The 17109-nt window shown below is 37.4% G+C and overlaps 1 protein-coding gene across 1 annotated transcript in view; it reads right to left on the reverse strand.

The window, feature by feature from the left end:
* LOC107035812 (metabotropic glutamate receptor 2) overlaps positions 1-17109 on the reverse strand; it is a 104623-nt gene that overhangs the window by 50330 nt on the left and 37184 nt on the right. The window contains exon 2 of the mRNA XM_015253407.2: positions 5190-5332. Coding sequence (XP_015108893.1) covers positions 5190-5332 — 143 coding nt within the window. The remainder of the gene's footprint in view (positions 1-5189; positions 5333-17109) is intronic.

Below are 17109 nucleotides of genomic sequence, written 5' to 3' on the forward strand. Positions count from 1 at the left end.
AATAAGCTGATGGGGCTCAAAAATCTCCTTGAGAGTAGGATAAAGGAGAGAATGCTGGTAATATTAAGTTATATGATGAAATTCACCTTGGCTTTTTTCTCACGTTTTTTCTTCTTTTGTTGGGAATAAGGTCGCAATTCAGGTGTTAAAGTTTAGTGGCCAGAATTCTCTTTCTGAAGGTATAGAGAGAAAAAGAAGCTTTCATTTTGAGGGATTTTCATTCAAGATCATATGTAGCATCATATGTATCATCTCATAATTCAACATAATTGTAATATTTTGGGGCGGAGTTGGACCATCTGCACGGAGAGAAATTTTTGGTAAAAATTATGCTACCGGTCTATAAAAGTGTATCATGAGTCATAGTTTCCTCATTTCTATCCCGAAATTCAGTAAAAATTACGGGCCTGGAGAAATCCGCTCCGAAAAAAAAATTCTACTCCCAAAAAAATAATTCCTTGGCAAAAGTATTTTTTTTCTCAGTGCAGGAAATATTTTGTCTCTCAGTTACATGATTGCAGTCGTATCATTATCATGATTTCATTTAAGAATTCATTTTTTGTCTGCGATTATTAAATAGCTGAAACGACAAACTACTATCCCTCGTTTCATATAAAACGAGCATTTGCCGGGAGCAAAATAGAGTGTGGGAGCATCGAATAACGAAGAAGTACTGCTAGAAATTACATTTCTTGCTTGCACAATCGGGGATATCTGCACACCACGTCCAGTTAAATCCGTGGAGTAACGAAAATTGCTGGCTTAAGGATAAGCCACTGTCCCAAATTGATGAGCTACCGTTCTGTTGCGCTGTTCTCATGATTCTATTTCCGGGGTAATTTATTGAATAGACGGAGACAGCTATTTTACGGATTGTGTAGATTTGGCATCGTAGCCTTTATGATATATTCATGAATATATTCGTAATATAATTATGAATATTCACAGGAGGAACAAATGTACAAATTCCATCTTCCGTCAATTATTTGACGTCACACTGAGAAATCATTCTAATATCTAATGAACCCAATTTTTCGGATATTTCACAACGATTTTACTATTCAAATTTTGTAGGTCTGAATTTGAATATCGATCGAATATCGATGTTGAACTATTAGAAAACATGTTAAAAATGGAAAAAAATGGAGAATTTAATTTTAGAGTAAAATTGATGAAATAATTAAAAAATTGCAATTTTTGAAAATTATGAACACTTTCTATTTCCACATAAATAATTAATTTTCCACCACAAAATTCATTTCTTCGGAATGGTAACAAATTTATTCATATTTAGAGTTTTATCAGAAATCGATTTTATGCGTAAAAAATAAGGTTTCCGAAAGTTTAAACAATTTCAATTATTTGGCTTATAAACAACGAATCTTTGAAAAAATAACCATTCTATGCAAAACGTAGTTTATGTGACGCAGAATATTCATGATTTTTTTTCAAATTTTTCTCACGTAATTTAATTGACAAATTTGATGATTGAAAACGGTTGAATATATGGAGTGGTTTATACCAAGCTGCAAAATCTTTGGTTATCCTTAAGCCATTGAAAATAATTCATTCGTCTAAAGTAAAGGAAATTTTTCTCTCAGTGCAGTTGAATTGAAAATATAATCTTCTCTGTTCAAAGGTTATTTATGTTCAAAGCTCCATTGGATACTTCTCTCCCCATTTATTTCTATTCTCGATTGATCTTCTCTACCTATTGACTATTGAATGAAAATTTTGCAGCCATAACACAGCAAGACAAATGAAAATGGAATCGCTTATGGTTTGATATGCAAGTCAAACCTGGTTGTGGTCAAGTTCAAATCGTTCCCCAAATCCCAGAAATTCGCAATGAAATACCAGAGATGTTCATCATCATTGGCGTATGGAGCCTAGCTGATGGTGGACCTCTAGGTGTAGATATGAAATGCATCAGGAATACCTAGGAAATCCAGTGATAACTGATTGAATAAACCGACACGTCTGAAAAAAATTAATACAAAAACCTAGAGTTTTCTCGAAGAAATTCAATTTCTTATTTAGTATCAAAATATCTAATTGGTTTTTTGCGCCAATTCTATTGGAAAATATGTAACTTCCCGGTGCGTTTTCAAATAAATATTTTTTTATAGATGTGCATTTTTAAATATAATTTCTAATCTTAGGATTTTTTCACTTTTATATTCTGACCCTCATTTTTCAACCTCAACTTTTTGACCCTTATATTCTGACACTTAGTGTCTGACCCTGATATTACACTTAAGAGGGCTTGCTACAACCCGGTCTGATACAAAAGAATAATCTTAGAATTGAAATACCCAACCCCACATTTAGCATAAAATATATTTACTTCATTCAAGTGAATTGTATCCTCGATTCAAGTACATTATTTTCCCGTGTTCGCTGTTTGAAGTCAGTTGGTTGAGGCGTATAGTATAATCTTCTTCTTTGTTCGAAGTTTATATACGTTTAAAAATCCATTAGCTTCTTCTTCCTCCCATTATTTTCTCATTGTGAATGCATCTTCTCCGCCTGAATATTGAATGCATACTTTCCGGCCACAACCCAACAAGACAAATGGACATTGAGTTTCTTATCATTTGATACGTTTGTCAAATCCGACTGTGGTTTGCTCTTTACCAGGTCAGCCCTCCGACCGTTATCAGAGAGCCCATATAAACCACATCAAGGGAAGTCAACAAAAGTTGAGAGCACAATGGAGTCAGAATATAAATGAAATACACAACTGAACCACATAACTGCGAGAAAACATCGAGAGCATCGTGAATAGCATGATGCGTCGTGAAAGAACGATGCCCGAGGGTCGAATCCGACAACGGGAGGGGAAAAAAATGTCTGGGTAACAGGAAAAGAAAGGTAAGAATGGGTTAATTGTGGTAAGGAGCTTAGTTCACCGGGGATACGGAAAAGTTAATCTTCAACTGGATGCGAACTCCCGGGTTGACCCATGTACCGAAAAAAAGCACTGGCTTAAGTTTATTAAGTAACTTTCCGTCGACGAAAAGCGACATTTTATCGTGAAGTAAAAAAAAAGGTTAACAAGATTACGGAATCTCATTTCATCACCACCTTTCTCTCACAAATCACATAATCCCTTAATTCGTGGCATAGTAAACTTGTTGGATGTTTCAGGCAAAAAAACATAGAGCAAATTTTCTTGCTGAATTGAACAAAATAATTTGTCCTTCAAACATGAGCATAGGGTAACCAGATTAGTAGACGCGGAGAAAAGGAAAACGAATTTAAACTTTTTTACACAATTATATAAAGAATATAATAGAGATTGTGTTATCAATTTTCAGTTTTAGTAATGAAACTAATGTATAATAATACAAGGATTTTTTCATTTTTTATTGATGAACATTTTGAACGTAAAAAAAAACAAATTCTCGCGAGGTACAGTATTGGCCCTCAGTGGCGGTGTGAGTAGTTAGACAACAGTCACGCAGTGTTGACGGAACATTGTGAAAAAACAGTCATCAGGACAAATAAACACGGTATCTGTTCGATTATTGTTATCGAAAAAAATCATTCTTCATTTTAAAACCTGCAGAAGGATGAATTAGTTTGAATAACCATTAAATATGAGCGTCTATCTATTGGGTGTTTGGGTTGTATCCCACTTTTTCGTCATTTTATGATTTATTCCTTCATTGTTTCCACTTCAGATCACTATTTTCCCATAATTAATATATTTTTTCAGGTATAGACCCCATCGTGGGCGTATTTAGGTGATTTATCAATTTTTCATCTCTTGCCGGACCTCAAATTGTCCTTAATCGTCTGTCTATTGGTCTGGTTACCCTACCGTATTATACTCTTACAATTCTTGAATGCATTTGTGCAGGGGGATCATAAAAATGATAAGAGCGAAGCAGTTTTACGCTAGGACAGTTTTTCAGTATTACCTCGTAACTTAACGAAAGCCTTCATGGTTCATTGAATTATTTGAATTCGATGAGAGAAAGTGCGGTGAGAATTGAGCTTTCCGATTTTTCAATTCAGCGGAGGCAATGAAAAGGTCTGCATTCTTCTTTCAAAGTGCTAAGGCGATGAGTGGAATGATTATTGGTTTGTTGTATTGGCTGTTTCTTAGAAGTTGGGTATTGACTATCAATGTAAAGGCTATATTATGTTATGAAATTTTATATTACGGAAACGATTTGAGAATTCAAATGTCGTTTCTCGCTGGAAATATTTCCTGGGAGCGGGTGTCTGTACCGCCCACCCGTATTTCTCAGGACAGGCTGAGAGAAACAATTTTTTCTTTTTTTATTATCCAAATATTTGATAACAACAAGTAATTTCAAAATAAATGTTCAATTTTCTCCCGTGGAAATATCGTTTAAAAAAATCAAAATCATTTCCTACCGAATTCTTAAAATATTTCGACCCCAGAATTTGAGATTTTTTAAATTGCCAGTTGGTCCATAATTAAATGGAGTGCGAAATATATGTTCGTTATACATTTCCATACTCATTGCGACCTTTTCGATAGCAGAAAAATATTTTCATCAGTTGTTATTGGCTATTTTATCAGCCTCTGCGGTTGTGGGTAATTCCGCCCAGAGTTTGTGGGTAATGCCGCCTAGCGGCGCAGCGGCGGTCGAGTGACAGCTCGATTGTTTGGGGTATTCGGTGGCCACTGGAACATCGGGTAAATTCAGGATAATTTATTATTATTCACGTGAAATCGTTCTCAAGATGGAGCCAAAGAATGGAAACGAAGAATGAAAATAGCAAAAATTATAACAGTTGGTCTGCATTTCTCAAAAAGTCATCAAAACAAAGTGGGCGGTATTGGACGCATGCCGGGCGGTATTACCCTCAAAGTTCGATTCCATCGCTCACTGGCAGATGGCAAGTGAATAACATAATTAAATATGTTTAATGTTAATAAAAAATCTGTCCTCTTCACATCTTCGAGTAAACACCTCGAAGAACCCATTCTAACCGGTTAAGACTTCTTGTATTTAGAGTGCGGAGCTGGAAACAGATTCATTTCCCTTAGGTGGGCGGTACATGCCACAGCTCCCCTACCAGGAATTCACATTCGTGAAGTAGGAGCAAGTTTATCCATCTCAAATAGAGAAACTAATATTGTATTGTATCCGGAGGGATTTGCAACCACAGGGTTCAAATTAACAATGCTTTGAGTCCAAATCACTGACCTGTGGTATTCTGAAGAGACGCAATAGGTTAGCCACCTGGATCGACGTAACAGAGCTAGCAGCTCCAACCACTCCGCTGATGACCTTTCGTACAGCCGTTTTATTGCAGTGATATTCCGCCCCATCGATATTGCTAATGGACCCTGGAAAATAAAACGCAAGTATCTCAATGAATTTCAATTAGTTAATTCCAAATCGTGCTGGCAATTTGCAATAGAATACCGGAGATGTTTATCGTCGTTGATGTGCGAAGCCTAACTAATGGCTGGGCTCTAGGTGTGGACGTGAAATTTATCGGGAATATCTGGGAAATCCAATTGGGGGAAGCGATCGAAAATACCAAGCATTATGGCCTCGAATCGCTCGAGCCAATGGTGAACTATTAAAGCTGGACTCAATTTCTTCCGACTCTCAGTGACTTTTTGCAATGTGTTAGCTTCCAATATCTCAAGGCTGTCGACATATTTTTTTCCCTTCTCATTCATTCCTTTTTCCAGCGTGTTGGTGGGTAGGAGGAGATAGTTTAGATTTTCGGATAAGCCGTTGTTTGAATATTCGGGATTATTCTGCGATGGAATTTTTATTCTCGGAAATTAATTCCTCAAGAGGGAAATATTAGTTGACATTTTTCTTTGTCAACGAGGATCGGTATTTAGGCGAAGATATTAACGGAAAGGACATATTTCTACGATAACTCAACTCAGTTGCACATTATTTATGCAAATATTTCATTTTTTGTGTTCATATCTTTGTAATTTTTTTAATTTGATTATTGATGATTTTCAATCATCAAAAAGGTTAAGAGATTTTTCAGCTTACGAATATCCAAGTACTTCGGCTATTTTTCCTCCAGTGAAATGCTTTTCTACTTTTTTAGTCGAACATCAGAGCTTTTATTTAAACCCCATTTGACTCCAAGTTTCCGGAGATTTTATAATGATTTCATTATTTAAACTTTGCAGGCCTGCACTTCAATCTCGATATTGAACTGCTAGAAAACATTTTAAAAATCGGAAAAAAAATAGAAAGTTTACTTTTGGAGGAAGATTGATGAAATAATTTACAAATTGCAATTTTTGAAAATTACGAGCATTTTCTATCAATAATTTATAAACATTCAATTTTCCACAATAAAAATCATTAGTTCGGAATCGTAAAAAATTGATTTACAGTCAGAATTTCCCAGCCATCGATTTCATGCCTAAAGAAATAAGATTTTCGAAAGTTTAAACAATCAATTAGACAATTAAACAATCAATTAAACATTTATAAACAACGAATGTTTAAAAAAACAATAATTCTGTGCAAAATGTAATTTTAATGACGCTGAATTTGATTGACAAATTTAATGACTGAAAATGATTAAATCTATAGCGTGATCTGTACCAAACTCTAAAAGATGCTTGAATCTCCTGAAAATCAAATAAAGATCCTCATCTTGACTTCTGCATTTTTTGTAAAAAGGACGATCGAAATATATTGACATTTCTTTTGAGACTGAGTTATGGTCGCTGTACAACGAATTTTCACCGCCACTTTCCTCTCCACTTTGGTTTTCCCGTTGCTTGGGCGCTATTTCTCCTTTGTCTTTTTTATTCCTTGGCCTTGTCGATCGATTTACAGAGAGCTCTCGGGACATTTCTATCGACGCACACTCATCGTACCCGAGGGAGAGTCGTGTCTTTGATCTTCGTCCTTCTGTACTTTCCAGTGAATAGGAACATGTGCCAGAAGAAATTGCTACCAGTCCTGGGGGATGACAAAACGCGGTTCGTAATGAGGTGAAAAAAGGAGCTCGGGGCTGCCATTTTAACAAAAGTTGGCGATTTTTTTTTCTTGTAAAGGCCACATCGTGTCATTTTTCCGATGAGTACAGGTAGTTACTTGGACGGTTTCAAGATCTAAGAATGACGTGGGGGAGGGGGGATTAATTTGAAGATCATAAAAAGAAGATTTTTTGAAAAGAAAACTTGTGTTTCAAATTGAGACGCAAAGACGAAAATTCGAACGTTTTTGTCCCCTTTTTTAAGACGTTTTTGGACAAACGCTTAGAAGGGATAAAAATCCTGTAATTGTGAGATATCATTCTTTTCTGGACACGGGGAGAATATAACATTAACACCAAACGCGACCCTGCGACTGTGGTCACCTCCACGGGAATTCCCCGCCGCGTTATTGGGCTTTAGCGTTGCCGAATTCACTCTACACTGCCCGGGCGCGTTTAGTGAGTTTCCGGCAACGTCGCGTCATGAGCAATTTCATTTAACATGAGAAAAAATAATTCATCTGTCCGAAATAATCTATTCTCTTTAGGAATTTTGGGAAATATGTTGTTCTAAAAACTACTATAATTTTTTAGACACTTCAATTGACGAAGTCTATTTTTTTTTAATTTTTCCGGTTAGACAGTAAATTGTAATTTCACTCATAGGGTGACCAATCTAGGATTAAAAGCTTCTGTGCGAACATCGTAATCGAGGTCTATACCGGAATGTGACTCATTTCCTAGACATGTCACTGATATTCAGGAATCTATTACCAATCATTGGTGATTCCGGACACCGACCAAAATAACCCTGATAATAAGAGATTTTATTACTGAAAATAGATGATAAAAAATAGATAATAACAATTAGCGATGTAGTCCAAAAATGAGTGACATGTCTCTGAAAATCAACTTGTTTTCTCTGCGAAGTGCTCTCACTGCAGTCCTGAATATCATGAATTCAATCGAAATAGTACAACGAGTTCATGAAATTTGCATAACAAAGCACTTTCTCATTCCCCACACAGCGGAATCATGCATCCACCGATACCTTTTATCTGTCATCACAACTGATGAAGAAATTTGAATATCAATTGACAGTTCATCAATATCGCAGCGAATCAGCTATTCCCGGAGCGTTGGTGTATTCCAACTGTGGCAGAGCCAAATGACAGAACAACTCCTGATACTGAATAAATTTCGACCCGCTCAATTCAGTTCAACCCTCTCATTCGTTTAAACTCTCTCTCCCTGTTTATTTCCGTGAATCCTCTATCCGTCCAGCTATCCGGCGGTGCAACAGCTACAGCTATTTGCAGAACCACCCGTATTTCAGTATTTTGTATTCTCGGGTGAAAATCTTGTACAAATATTCTCGGGAGATTCATCATATTCATCACGGATTGTACAGTCGAGTTGCTAGGATTCTCCTGGTGTTTTTGAGTTATAGGGGTTCCTCCAGTTGATTATACTCAACTGGAGGAACGCATATACTAGGGGCGGTTGGGGTAAAACGGACACTGGACTTTTTTAAAATTATTCATAACTCAGAAACAAATTAATCAATTGAGCTTAGTTTAGGCGCGTCACAAAGGGAAAGAATTGTTCTTTGTACTGAAAAAAAAAAATTATTTAATTTTATCAACATTTCAACCCCTCATTAACATTTCAAAAAAGTCAAAAGTGTCCGTTTTACCCCACCCTCCCCTATACTTAAGTACACGGAGAGAAATTTTTGATGATAATCTTCCTATTGTTCTATAAAAGTGTATCATGAGTCATCGTTTCCTCATTTCTATCCCGAAATTTAGGAAAAATTAATATATGATGATCAAATTTTATTCTGCGTCAGAAAAATTTTATCCTGGTAAAAAGAAAAATTACCGTGTCGGTAGAGTAAGAATTACTGTACTGGACCGATGAAAGTGAAATTTTACCAAAGACTGAAATCTGAGGTAAAAAATCTGGAAATTTTAACAAATTTTAACACTCATTCACATCAAATTATCATCCTACGGCGACTCACCTAATTATTGATCTTGAACATATTCTGAAATTTGAATTTTGAAATATAATCTAAATTTGAAATTTGAAAGGACATTTTTTTCAAAAGATAATCTGTTTTTTTTCGTCACATTGTTCACTACAGAAAAAAAAACTCAACTCGTTTCAAGTTTAATATCGTTCTCTCCGCCAGCTTTGGAAATTTTATAACCCAGTTTATCACAGCCCCCCCTGTTCCATTTTTTCCTCATAATATTAACCCTATAGTTTCCAACTTCCTCATGTCACGAGCACAGCAACGTCATAGTTTGAGTTAGTGAGAAAACCATTGTCACGCGAGTGAGAGACCGTTTTCACAGGTACTCTCCGAGGAGCTACAGTTTTCCCCTCTCGTCTTTACGAGCGAGTCGAGGGTCTCGGCTGTGAATCGGTGAAAAAGTGAGACTTCCAGCTCTACCAGTAGTTCACGACAGCTCTCTGTGAAGAAGAAAGAGATGAAACATAAAGGAGAAAAACAAGAACACTCGAGGGAAAAAAAACGAGAAGATACCATCGGCAACACAAGATGGAGTAAAAAATGGGGAAAAATATGAAGTCAACGTTGGAATATTTATGACATCTCTAACCCAAAGCCATGTTGTACTCCAGAGGGAAAAACTCTATTCGGTTTAATGTCCCTCGGATTTATCGGATAAACGCGGGACTGGAGACTTTAGCATGTAAATTTATTATATTATTATATATTTTTAGGAACGAGAGAAGTGCTGAAAAAGAACGCTTTTAAACATTTTTGGTGAAAGTTTCCGGCATATTAACGTTTTAAATCGTATGAAAAAATGCCACTTATAAACTCGGTAATTCCGCATTTGAAATCGCTCCAATTTACGGATATTTAACCTATCAAGTAGACAACTCAGCAGAAAATAAAAATAAAATTGACTAAATAAATCATTCGTCTTACAAATTATTTTTCTCATCAAATTAGAAGTGTTGTGGCGTACTTTTCCGGTCTCAAACACAATAGTTAAAGAAAATGTTCATAAATAATGGAGGACTTGTGACTGCAGTGGTAACAGTCGAATTTTGATCGGGCAACATCGCACGCTTCGGCTAGTAGTGGGATTGTAACAGTGAGATGAATGTTTGTGTGTGTTGTACGTGTCCACATGCTTCCAGCGCTGAATTATCGTCACCGACTTTGCCGACCTCAATCAGCTGCTGTGCGGTGTTGTCGCGTTACTCGACTCGTAATGGCGGTCAAATTTTTTTTAGAGGAATTCGAAAATCAATCGAAGATATCACGCCTATATGGACCGGTCCCCTACTTGTTCTCGCCGGCGATAGATTCTCCATAGTCTAAAGTAAATGGCTTGTGGTTTTTTTATAATATCTTGAGTGTCTAACCCATGCAACATCTCGATCAAAGCTCGCACGGTCACATTTCTTCCCTAAGCGCAATGTTACAAGAAGTGATTTTCAGAAATTAAATTCTCACTACGATGCCCTGATGGAAGGATTAAGTAATCTTACTAACGCGTGGCACAAACATGAACCTGGCGTATGAGACAACAATAATTCGCACAATTTTGATGACATATCAATTAATGAACTTTCTCTATTGGGAAGTTGAAAAGAGAACCCACTCGGAAGCAAATTGCTAATTTATCAGCAACAATTACTACACTCATTTATGAAAAAAAGCTATTGTCCACTCGTTTTACAGTTTGTATTCACAAAATATAAATCGATCTTTCGGCTCGTCCTCTTTCGCCTTCAATTCATTTAGAGAAATGCGATTTATTTTTATTTTCGGTGCCATCAAGTTATCTCGTTAAGCGTTACTCAAGATGGCGATTAAACTTTCTACTCCCTTAGAGCGATAAAAAAAAATGATAGGGAAAAAGTGTAACTGTACGATGTAGCTCTCCAAGGGAGTGGGCTCCTCCGGGCGTAATGGTCACGAGGGATTAACAGATATCAACTCCCGGGAATGGAACGACTGTGAAAAAAGTTTTGTACAAGTTTTTTGTCTCGTTCTCCTACCGTTATCTTTTTTCCATCATGCTTTCCCGTTTTATTTCTCATTCGAAGTAGATTGTTTCGTTGGATTCTTTTGAAGCTCAACAGATTTGTTGAAAAGAACGATTGAGGGAGAGATGGGCATGGACACAACTGGAAATTGATGTTGTCGGTGAACCGAAATGTTCGGTAGTGCGACAGCAATGGGAGAACTAACAGTCTCGAATGAACTTTTTTGTGGGGTGAATTCGGTTTTGCTACCAATTTTTTGCTCAACTTTTTTTCACTAACGCTACTTGCCACTCGTTCCGAACATTGAAATAAACCGTGAAGTTATAATTAAAAAACTAATGCCCTCGAATAATATGAACATATCAATGTACTGACATCAGAGAGATGATGTATGAGTCTTCACTCGTGTGGAAAACCCGATGGAAATAATGATGTATTTAAATAGTGGAACTAGATGAACCTGTGACACCAATTTCTGTGTGTAGAGTAGGGAAGCTGGTGCACGTACCGCTCATCTGAGGAAAATGAATCTTCTTTCCAGCCTCGAACTCTACAAGGAGTCGTGAACGGTTAGAATGGGGTCTTCGAGAGGTTTACTCGAATATGTGAATAGGACAGATTTTTTATGAACATTAAACATATTTAATTATGTGATTCAATTGCCATCGGCCAGTGAGCGATGGAATCGAACTTTGAGGGTAATACCGCCCGCCATGCGTCCAATACCGCCCGCCTTGTTTTCATGACTTTTTTGAGAAATGCAGATCAACTGTTATAATTTTTCCTATTTTTATCCTTCGTTTCCATTCTTTGGCTCCATTTTGAGAAAGATTTCACGTGAATAATAATAAATTATCCTGAATTTACCCGATGTTTCAGTGGCCACCGACTTCCCCAAACAATCGAGCCGTCCTCGAGCCGGAATTACCCACAAACGCGGAGGCTGATAAAATAACCAATAATAACTGATGAAGATATTTTTCTGCTATCGAAAAGGTCCCAATGGATGTGGAAATGTACATCGAACATATATTTCGCACTCTGTTCAATCATGGACCAACTGAAAATTTGAAAAATCTTAAATTCTGGGGTCGAAATATTTTAAGAAATCAGTAGGAAATGATTTAGATTTTTTTAACGATGTTTCCCCGGAAGAAAATTGAAAATTTCTGTTGAAATTCCGTGTTGCAAAGTGTAAATAATAAAATCATTGTAAAATGTCCGGAAACATGGGGTCAAATGGAGCTCAAATGAAAGCTCTAATGTTCAACTACAAAACTAGAAAGGCATTTCACTGGAGAACAAATCGCCAAAGTCCTTGGATATCCTCAATTTGAGACACGAAATGTGCCTTCAGTTCTGGGACACAAACCGGTGAAAAAAGCGGATAAAAGTGCCTCAATTTCAGCTGCTAGTTTTTCTAGTGCAGTTATTTACGAAAAAAATTTTATGCCATGCAATATTCATAGTGATGCGCAGAAGAGTTCTGTAAGGGGATTGCAAATGGTCGCGGGGCAGGTGGGGGCATGAAACTAGGATTACACTGCATGCAGGATAAACTTTTTAATTGGATCAATCTCATAAGAAAAAGTCGTCTTGAACTTCCTCCAGATAATCACCCATGCAGTGGGAAATCTCCTCTCTCCTCTGTAATCTAGTCCTCTCTGTTCTTCTCACCCCTCCACCCCCCTGATCCACCTATAATCTCGGCATAGTCTGGAGTACTGGGGTGAGAATACTGTACACCCCTATTTTTCGAGTTATCTCGGAAAGTGTGGGGGATACGTGACGCAATGAAATTCTGAATATTTTTTTTTTTCATCGCTATTTTACATCGCTTCGACCCGGTTCCCAGCTAGGAATTATATAGGCTGACGATGGAAACAAGCCTGTACGAGCCTAGGTTTGGCGAGGGTCAGTGACTCAGGCCTGGGACGGGCTTGAGTTCATCGTTCACTCGAGCCTGAAATGAGGGCGATTCAAGGAGCCATTGCCGAGGTTCAATTCAGGCCTAGCCCAGGCTTTGAGTATTGAGGCTCAGTACGTCAAGGCTTAATCGAGCCTCTGCAAGGCCTCAAAAATGAAACTTAGTTTCCATTACATTTCTCAATTTTTATATCGATTAACGTTTCTGATGCTAATGAAACACTCGGAGGCACCAGAAATGTCGAAATAAAAATTTTTTTTTTCATCTGGGCCCAAAGTGTCATCTTGGATTTTTCAGGGGAAAGTTGACTGTCGGCAAAATCGAATTTTTCCGCCGAGTGAACGTTGATTCTGTATTTTCTGGCCCGCCTAATGCCACTGAGATCCTCACTTGCCCCAGAAATGCAGAAATAAAAAAAAAAATTTTTCACCCGGAGCCAAAGTGCCATATTTTGGCTTTTTTCGGGGGGAAAGTCGACTTTCGCCAAAATCAAATTTTTCCGCCGAGTGAACGTTGATTCTGTATTTACTGGCCCGCCTAATGCCACTGAGATCCTCACTTGCCCCAGAAATGCAGGAATAAAAAAATTTTTTTTTCACCCGCAGTCAAATTGCCATATTTAGGCTTTTTTCGGGGGGAAAGTTGACTTTCGCCAAAATCTAATTTTTCCGCCGAGTGAACGTCGATTCTGTATTTTCTGGCCCGCCTAATACCAGTGCGCCCCTCGCTCGCCCCAGAAATGCAGAAATAAAAAAATTTTTTTTTTACCCGCAGCCAAAGTGCCATATTTGAGGATACGTAATTTTTATTGAATATTTCTCTCCGTGCAGGGACTAACTTTTGGGTGGTATTCTCTTGGGACATACTTCAAGTGTAGAAATTCGATAACACCAGAACCTGGCAATCAACATATTTGTGGGCGTTGACTAAGTAGATAGTGTCTGGCTGCTGTCAGACGTATAATTCAGTGGTACGAATTCAGCGGAGAGGGCATGGAGAATTAGATTAGGATTATCGACTCATCGCAGAGAATTGGTAATTATGTGTTCAATGAAGTCATGGTTTGGCGGATTGAGTGAGTGATTAATCCACTATAGCAGTGTGATTGGCAATCATCTAATTATTTTGGACGCTGACGACTAGATTGGAATTCTCCATTTTAGGGATGAGTGAACGTGAGTCAATAGAAAAAAAAGCATTGAGAGCTACTTGAGGCCATGAAAATGAGGAAATCCAGAAGATTAAACGGAATATATGCTTCATATATGCATATATGCGTCACCGCTTGGATAAAATTGAAGCACCGCAGGTCCCGGAACACGCAGAGCTTGTTTTTCATGATATTGCTCGTCAGTGGATTGTGGAACCGTAATGAAAGAAATCGTGACTGACATAATATATGAAGATACATATCATGAGCACTGGAAACCCGTCCATTCACATAAAATGTGAGAGATGTTCATTTTTCTCCATTTCAGCATATTTTCATCATTTTCTTGTGGATATTTATATGACGTCTGCCTGAAAAGTCCAACATTTTCGGTAATTTTTTCGTTGAAACAAATTGGTGGGGTTGAATGAGTGATGAGTGCATGAAGCGTTCTATTTATTTGAACAAAAATTCATTCATTCAGTGCAATTTCAATGTGCCATTTTCAATCGGTTTTTGCACATGGAAAAAAATGGAATTTTAGCTTCGTTGTCTTGAGAGGATTAACGCATTTTTTCCCCTCTTTTGAGAGATTGGTGTTCCTAGATTTAATATTTAGAACATGAATATTCAGAAATAAAATGACATGAATTTTCCTGAATTCTCGCAGAATAATTGAATTGAAAAATCCAGTATTTTATCGATTTGCAGATCATTTGGACAGAAAATCGATGGAATATTTATTTGTCAATGACACGATTTCCTGAACTTGAACACGATAAAAATTTCTGAAATTTGGCACAGAAAATTCAGACGAATGTTTTTAACAGCACTGTTAGAAAAAAAATGAAATTTCATGGACAGATGACTACTGATTTTCAGGACAGTGACACTGAATGCGATGTAGGGGAAAGAAATCATTAAATTTCAAGTTTCACTGAAAATTCCGTAAAATTCCAGAATATTAAGTAGCATCAAGACGAGAATTCCTTAATTTATTTGAATTTCTAATTTAATATGAATATTCAGTGCCAAATTAAATAGAATTTTCAGTGCAACCTGAAATTTCGTGATTTTCCCACCCTAAATTATATTCATTGTCATTGTCCTGAAAATTCCAGAATATATTTACCGGAATTTTCTGGTTTCCTATTCATTTTCAGGGAAAAATGGAACTGAAATTTACCGATTGTCTTTGATTTTTCCCCGGAATTCTGAATTTCCAATGACGAAATTCCTTGAAATTTCAGTGGTGATTAAATTTGATAAAAATTTCCAAAAACTGTACCGCAAATTTCAGACAAAAATTTCCAACAGTGAGTATAATCAGTTCTGAAAGTTAATGAATTTGCCATCACGGGATAATCGCTGCACCTGAAACGTTCGCAATGATTAAATTTCTTTCATAAAATTCAATGACCGATGATATAATGGCTAAATTTAACATGACCTTTCAACTGCTCGTGTAACACTCAACGAGAATGCAAATCGAGACCCTCAAATTACCGTGCGAGAGAGACAGATATCTACCCTCTGTTTGTCCCTCGATGGCCTGTGCGGTTTATCGATACGTAGGAACAATGTTTCGCCAGTGGACGTGGTTGTTCTCGTTAATCATATCTGGTATAATGCAACTGCTACTAATAGATAGCTCTAAATCAAGCGTACGTATCGTTACAAATAGATTGCCAGTAATCATCACTCGTGATCTTTAATTGGCAATTTGTACGTTTGATTTCGGAATTTAGAAGTTGATGCGGTGCGATAATTTTGTGGTGGTTTTGTGGACGTGGCGAATTAGTCAGGGTAATTATGAATGAATGGAAACCAGATATCAATCAAATATTTCTGGTTAATTGGATTTGTAACGGGGAGAGAGAGAATTCCGCCAATTTAAGAGATACTACACCGGACGCGCGCTGAACAATCACTCCATTTACTTGTTAAGTGCTCGCTTTTCATTATTAAAATTTAAAATTTTTTACATTGCGTTATTTCCATTTCTATTAACATAAGAATGAGTGATACGTTGAGAATAGTACATTGTGATGTAAGGGCGATAAGGGACAGGTTATGACGAGTGTGATGTTTGCTGCATGAGCCGAAGGCGAGTGCAACAAGCACACGAGTCATAACCTGCCACTTATCGTCTGAATATCTCTCTGTATTATAAAAATCCAAATCGACGTCTGGTGATAAAAATTTGATACTTGAAATTAAGACTCCACAATTAAGGGTTACAAGGGTCAAAATAAGGGTCGCGAGGGTAAAAATAAGGGTGACGAAGTTCAGAATCAGTGTCAAGGGTCAGTATAAAGGTCACGAGGGTCGGAAAAGGGGTCATGAGGGTCAAAATAAGGGTTAAGGGTTATATGAGAGTTAAAATAACGGTCATGAGGGTCAGAATAAGGGTTACAAGAGTCAGACTAAGGATAGTGAGGGTCAGAATAAGGGTCATGAGGGTCAGATTTAGAGTCACGACGTGCAGAATGAGGATTACGAGGGTCAAATTAATAGTCACAGGGGTCTAATTAAGGGTTTCAAGGTCAGAATAAGGGTCCAAATAACGGTTAGGTGTAAAATACGGGTTACAAGGGTCAGATTAAGGGTCCAAGGGTCAGATTAAGGGTCCAAGGGTCAGATTAATGGTCTCAAGGGACACAATAAGGGTCATATGGGTCAGATTGAGTGTCAATAATTTGGAAATACCGCTGTTTTTTAACAACAACTTTCACACTCATTGAATTCATCATAAGTCATCCCTTAAATATTCTCCCGTCAACGTGAAATCTCTTAATGTCATCAGTATAAAATCGTCGGGCGTCAATTTTCCCGCCGACCGAAAGAATATCCAATGAGGCCTTGATCGAATATTCCGTCCTCATTGTTGAAGCCGACATGCGGTGGGACCTTGGGAGGGCGTAAAGTGCAGATGAAGAAAAATCGATCGTGGAAATGAAAAAGTCCAAGGTCACAGAGGGGGCGGGGGCCAAAGGGTCATACATGGGATGGACTGGGAAACCTCATACGTTTCCCTGACTAA

The sequence above is a fragment of the Diachasma alloeum genome, unplaced genomic scaffold (genome assembly GCF_001412515.2).
Source record: "Diachasma alloeum isolate Michigan unplaced genomic scaffold, Dall2.0 Dall_scaffold_00201, whole genome shotgun sequence".
In the NCBI taxonomy this organism is placed as follows: domain Eukaryota; kingdom Metazoa; phylum Arthropoda; class Insecta; order Hymenoptera; family Braconidae; genus Diachasma; species Diachasma alloeum.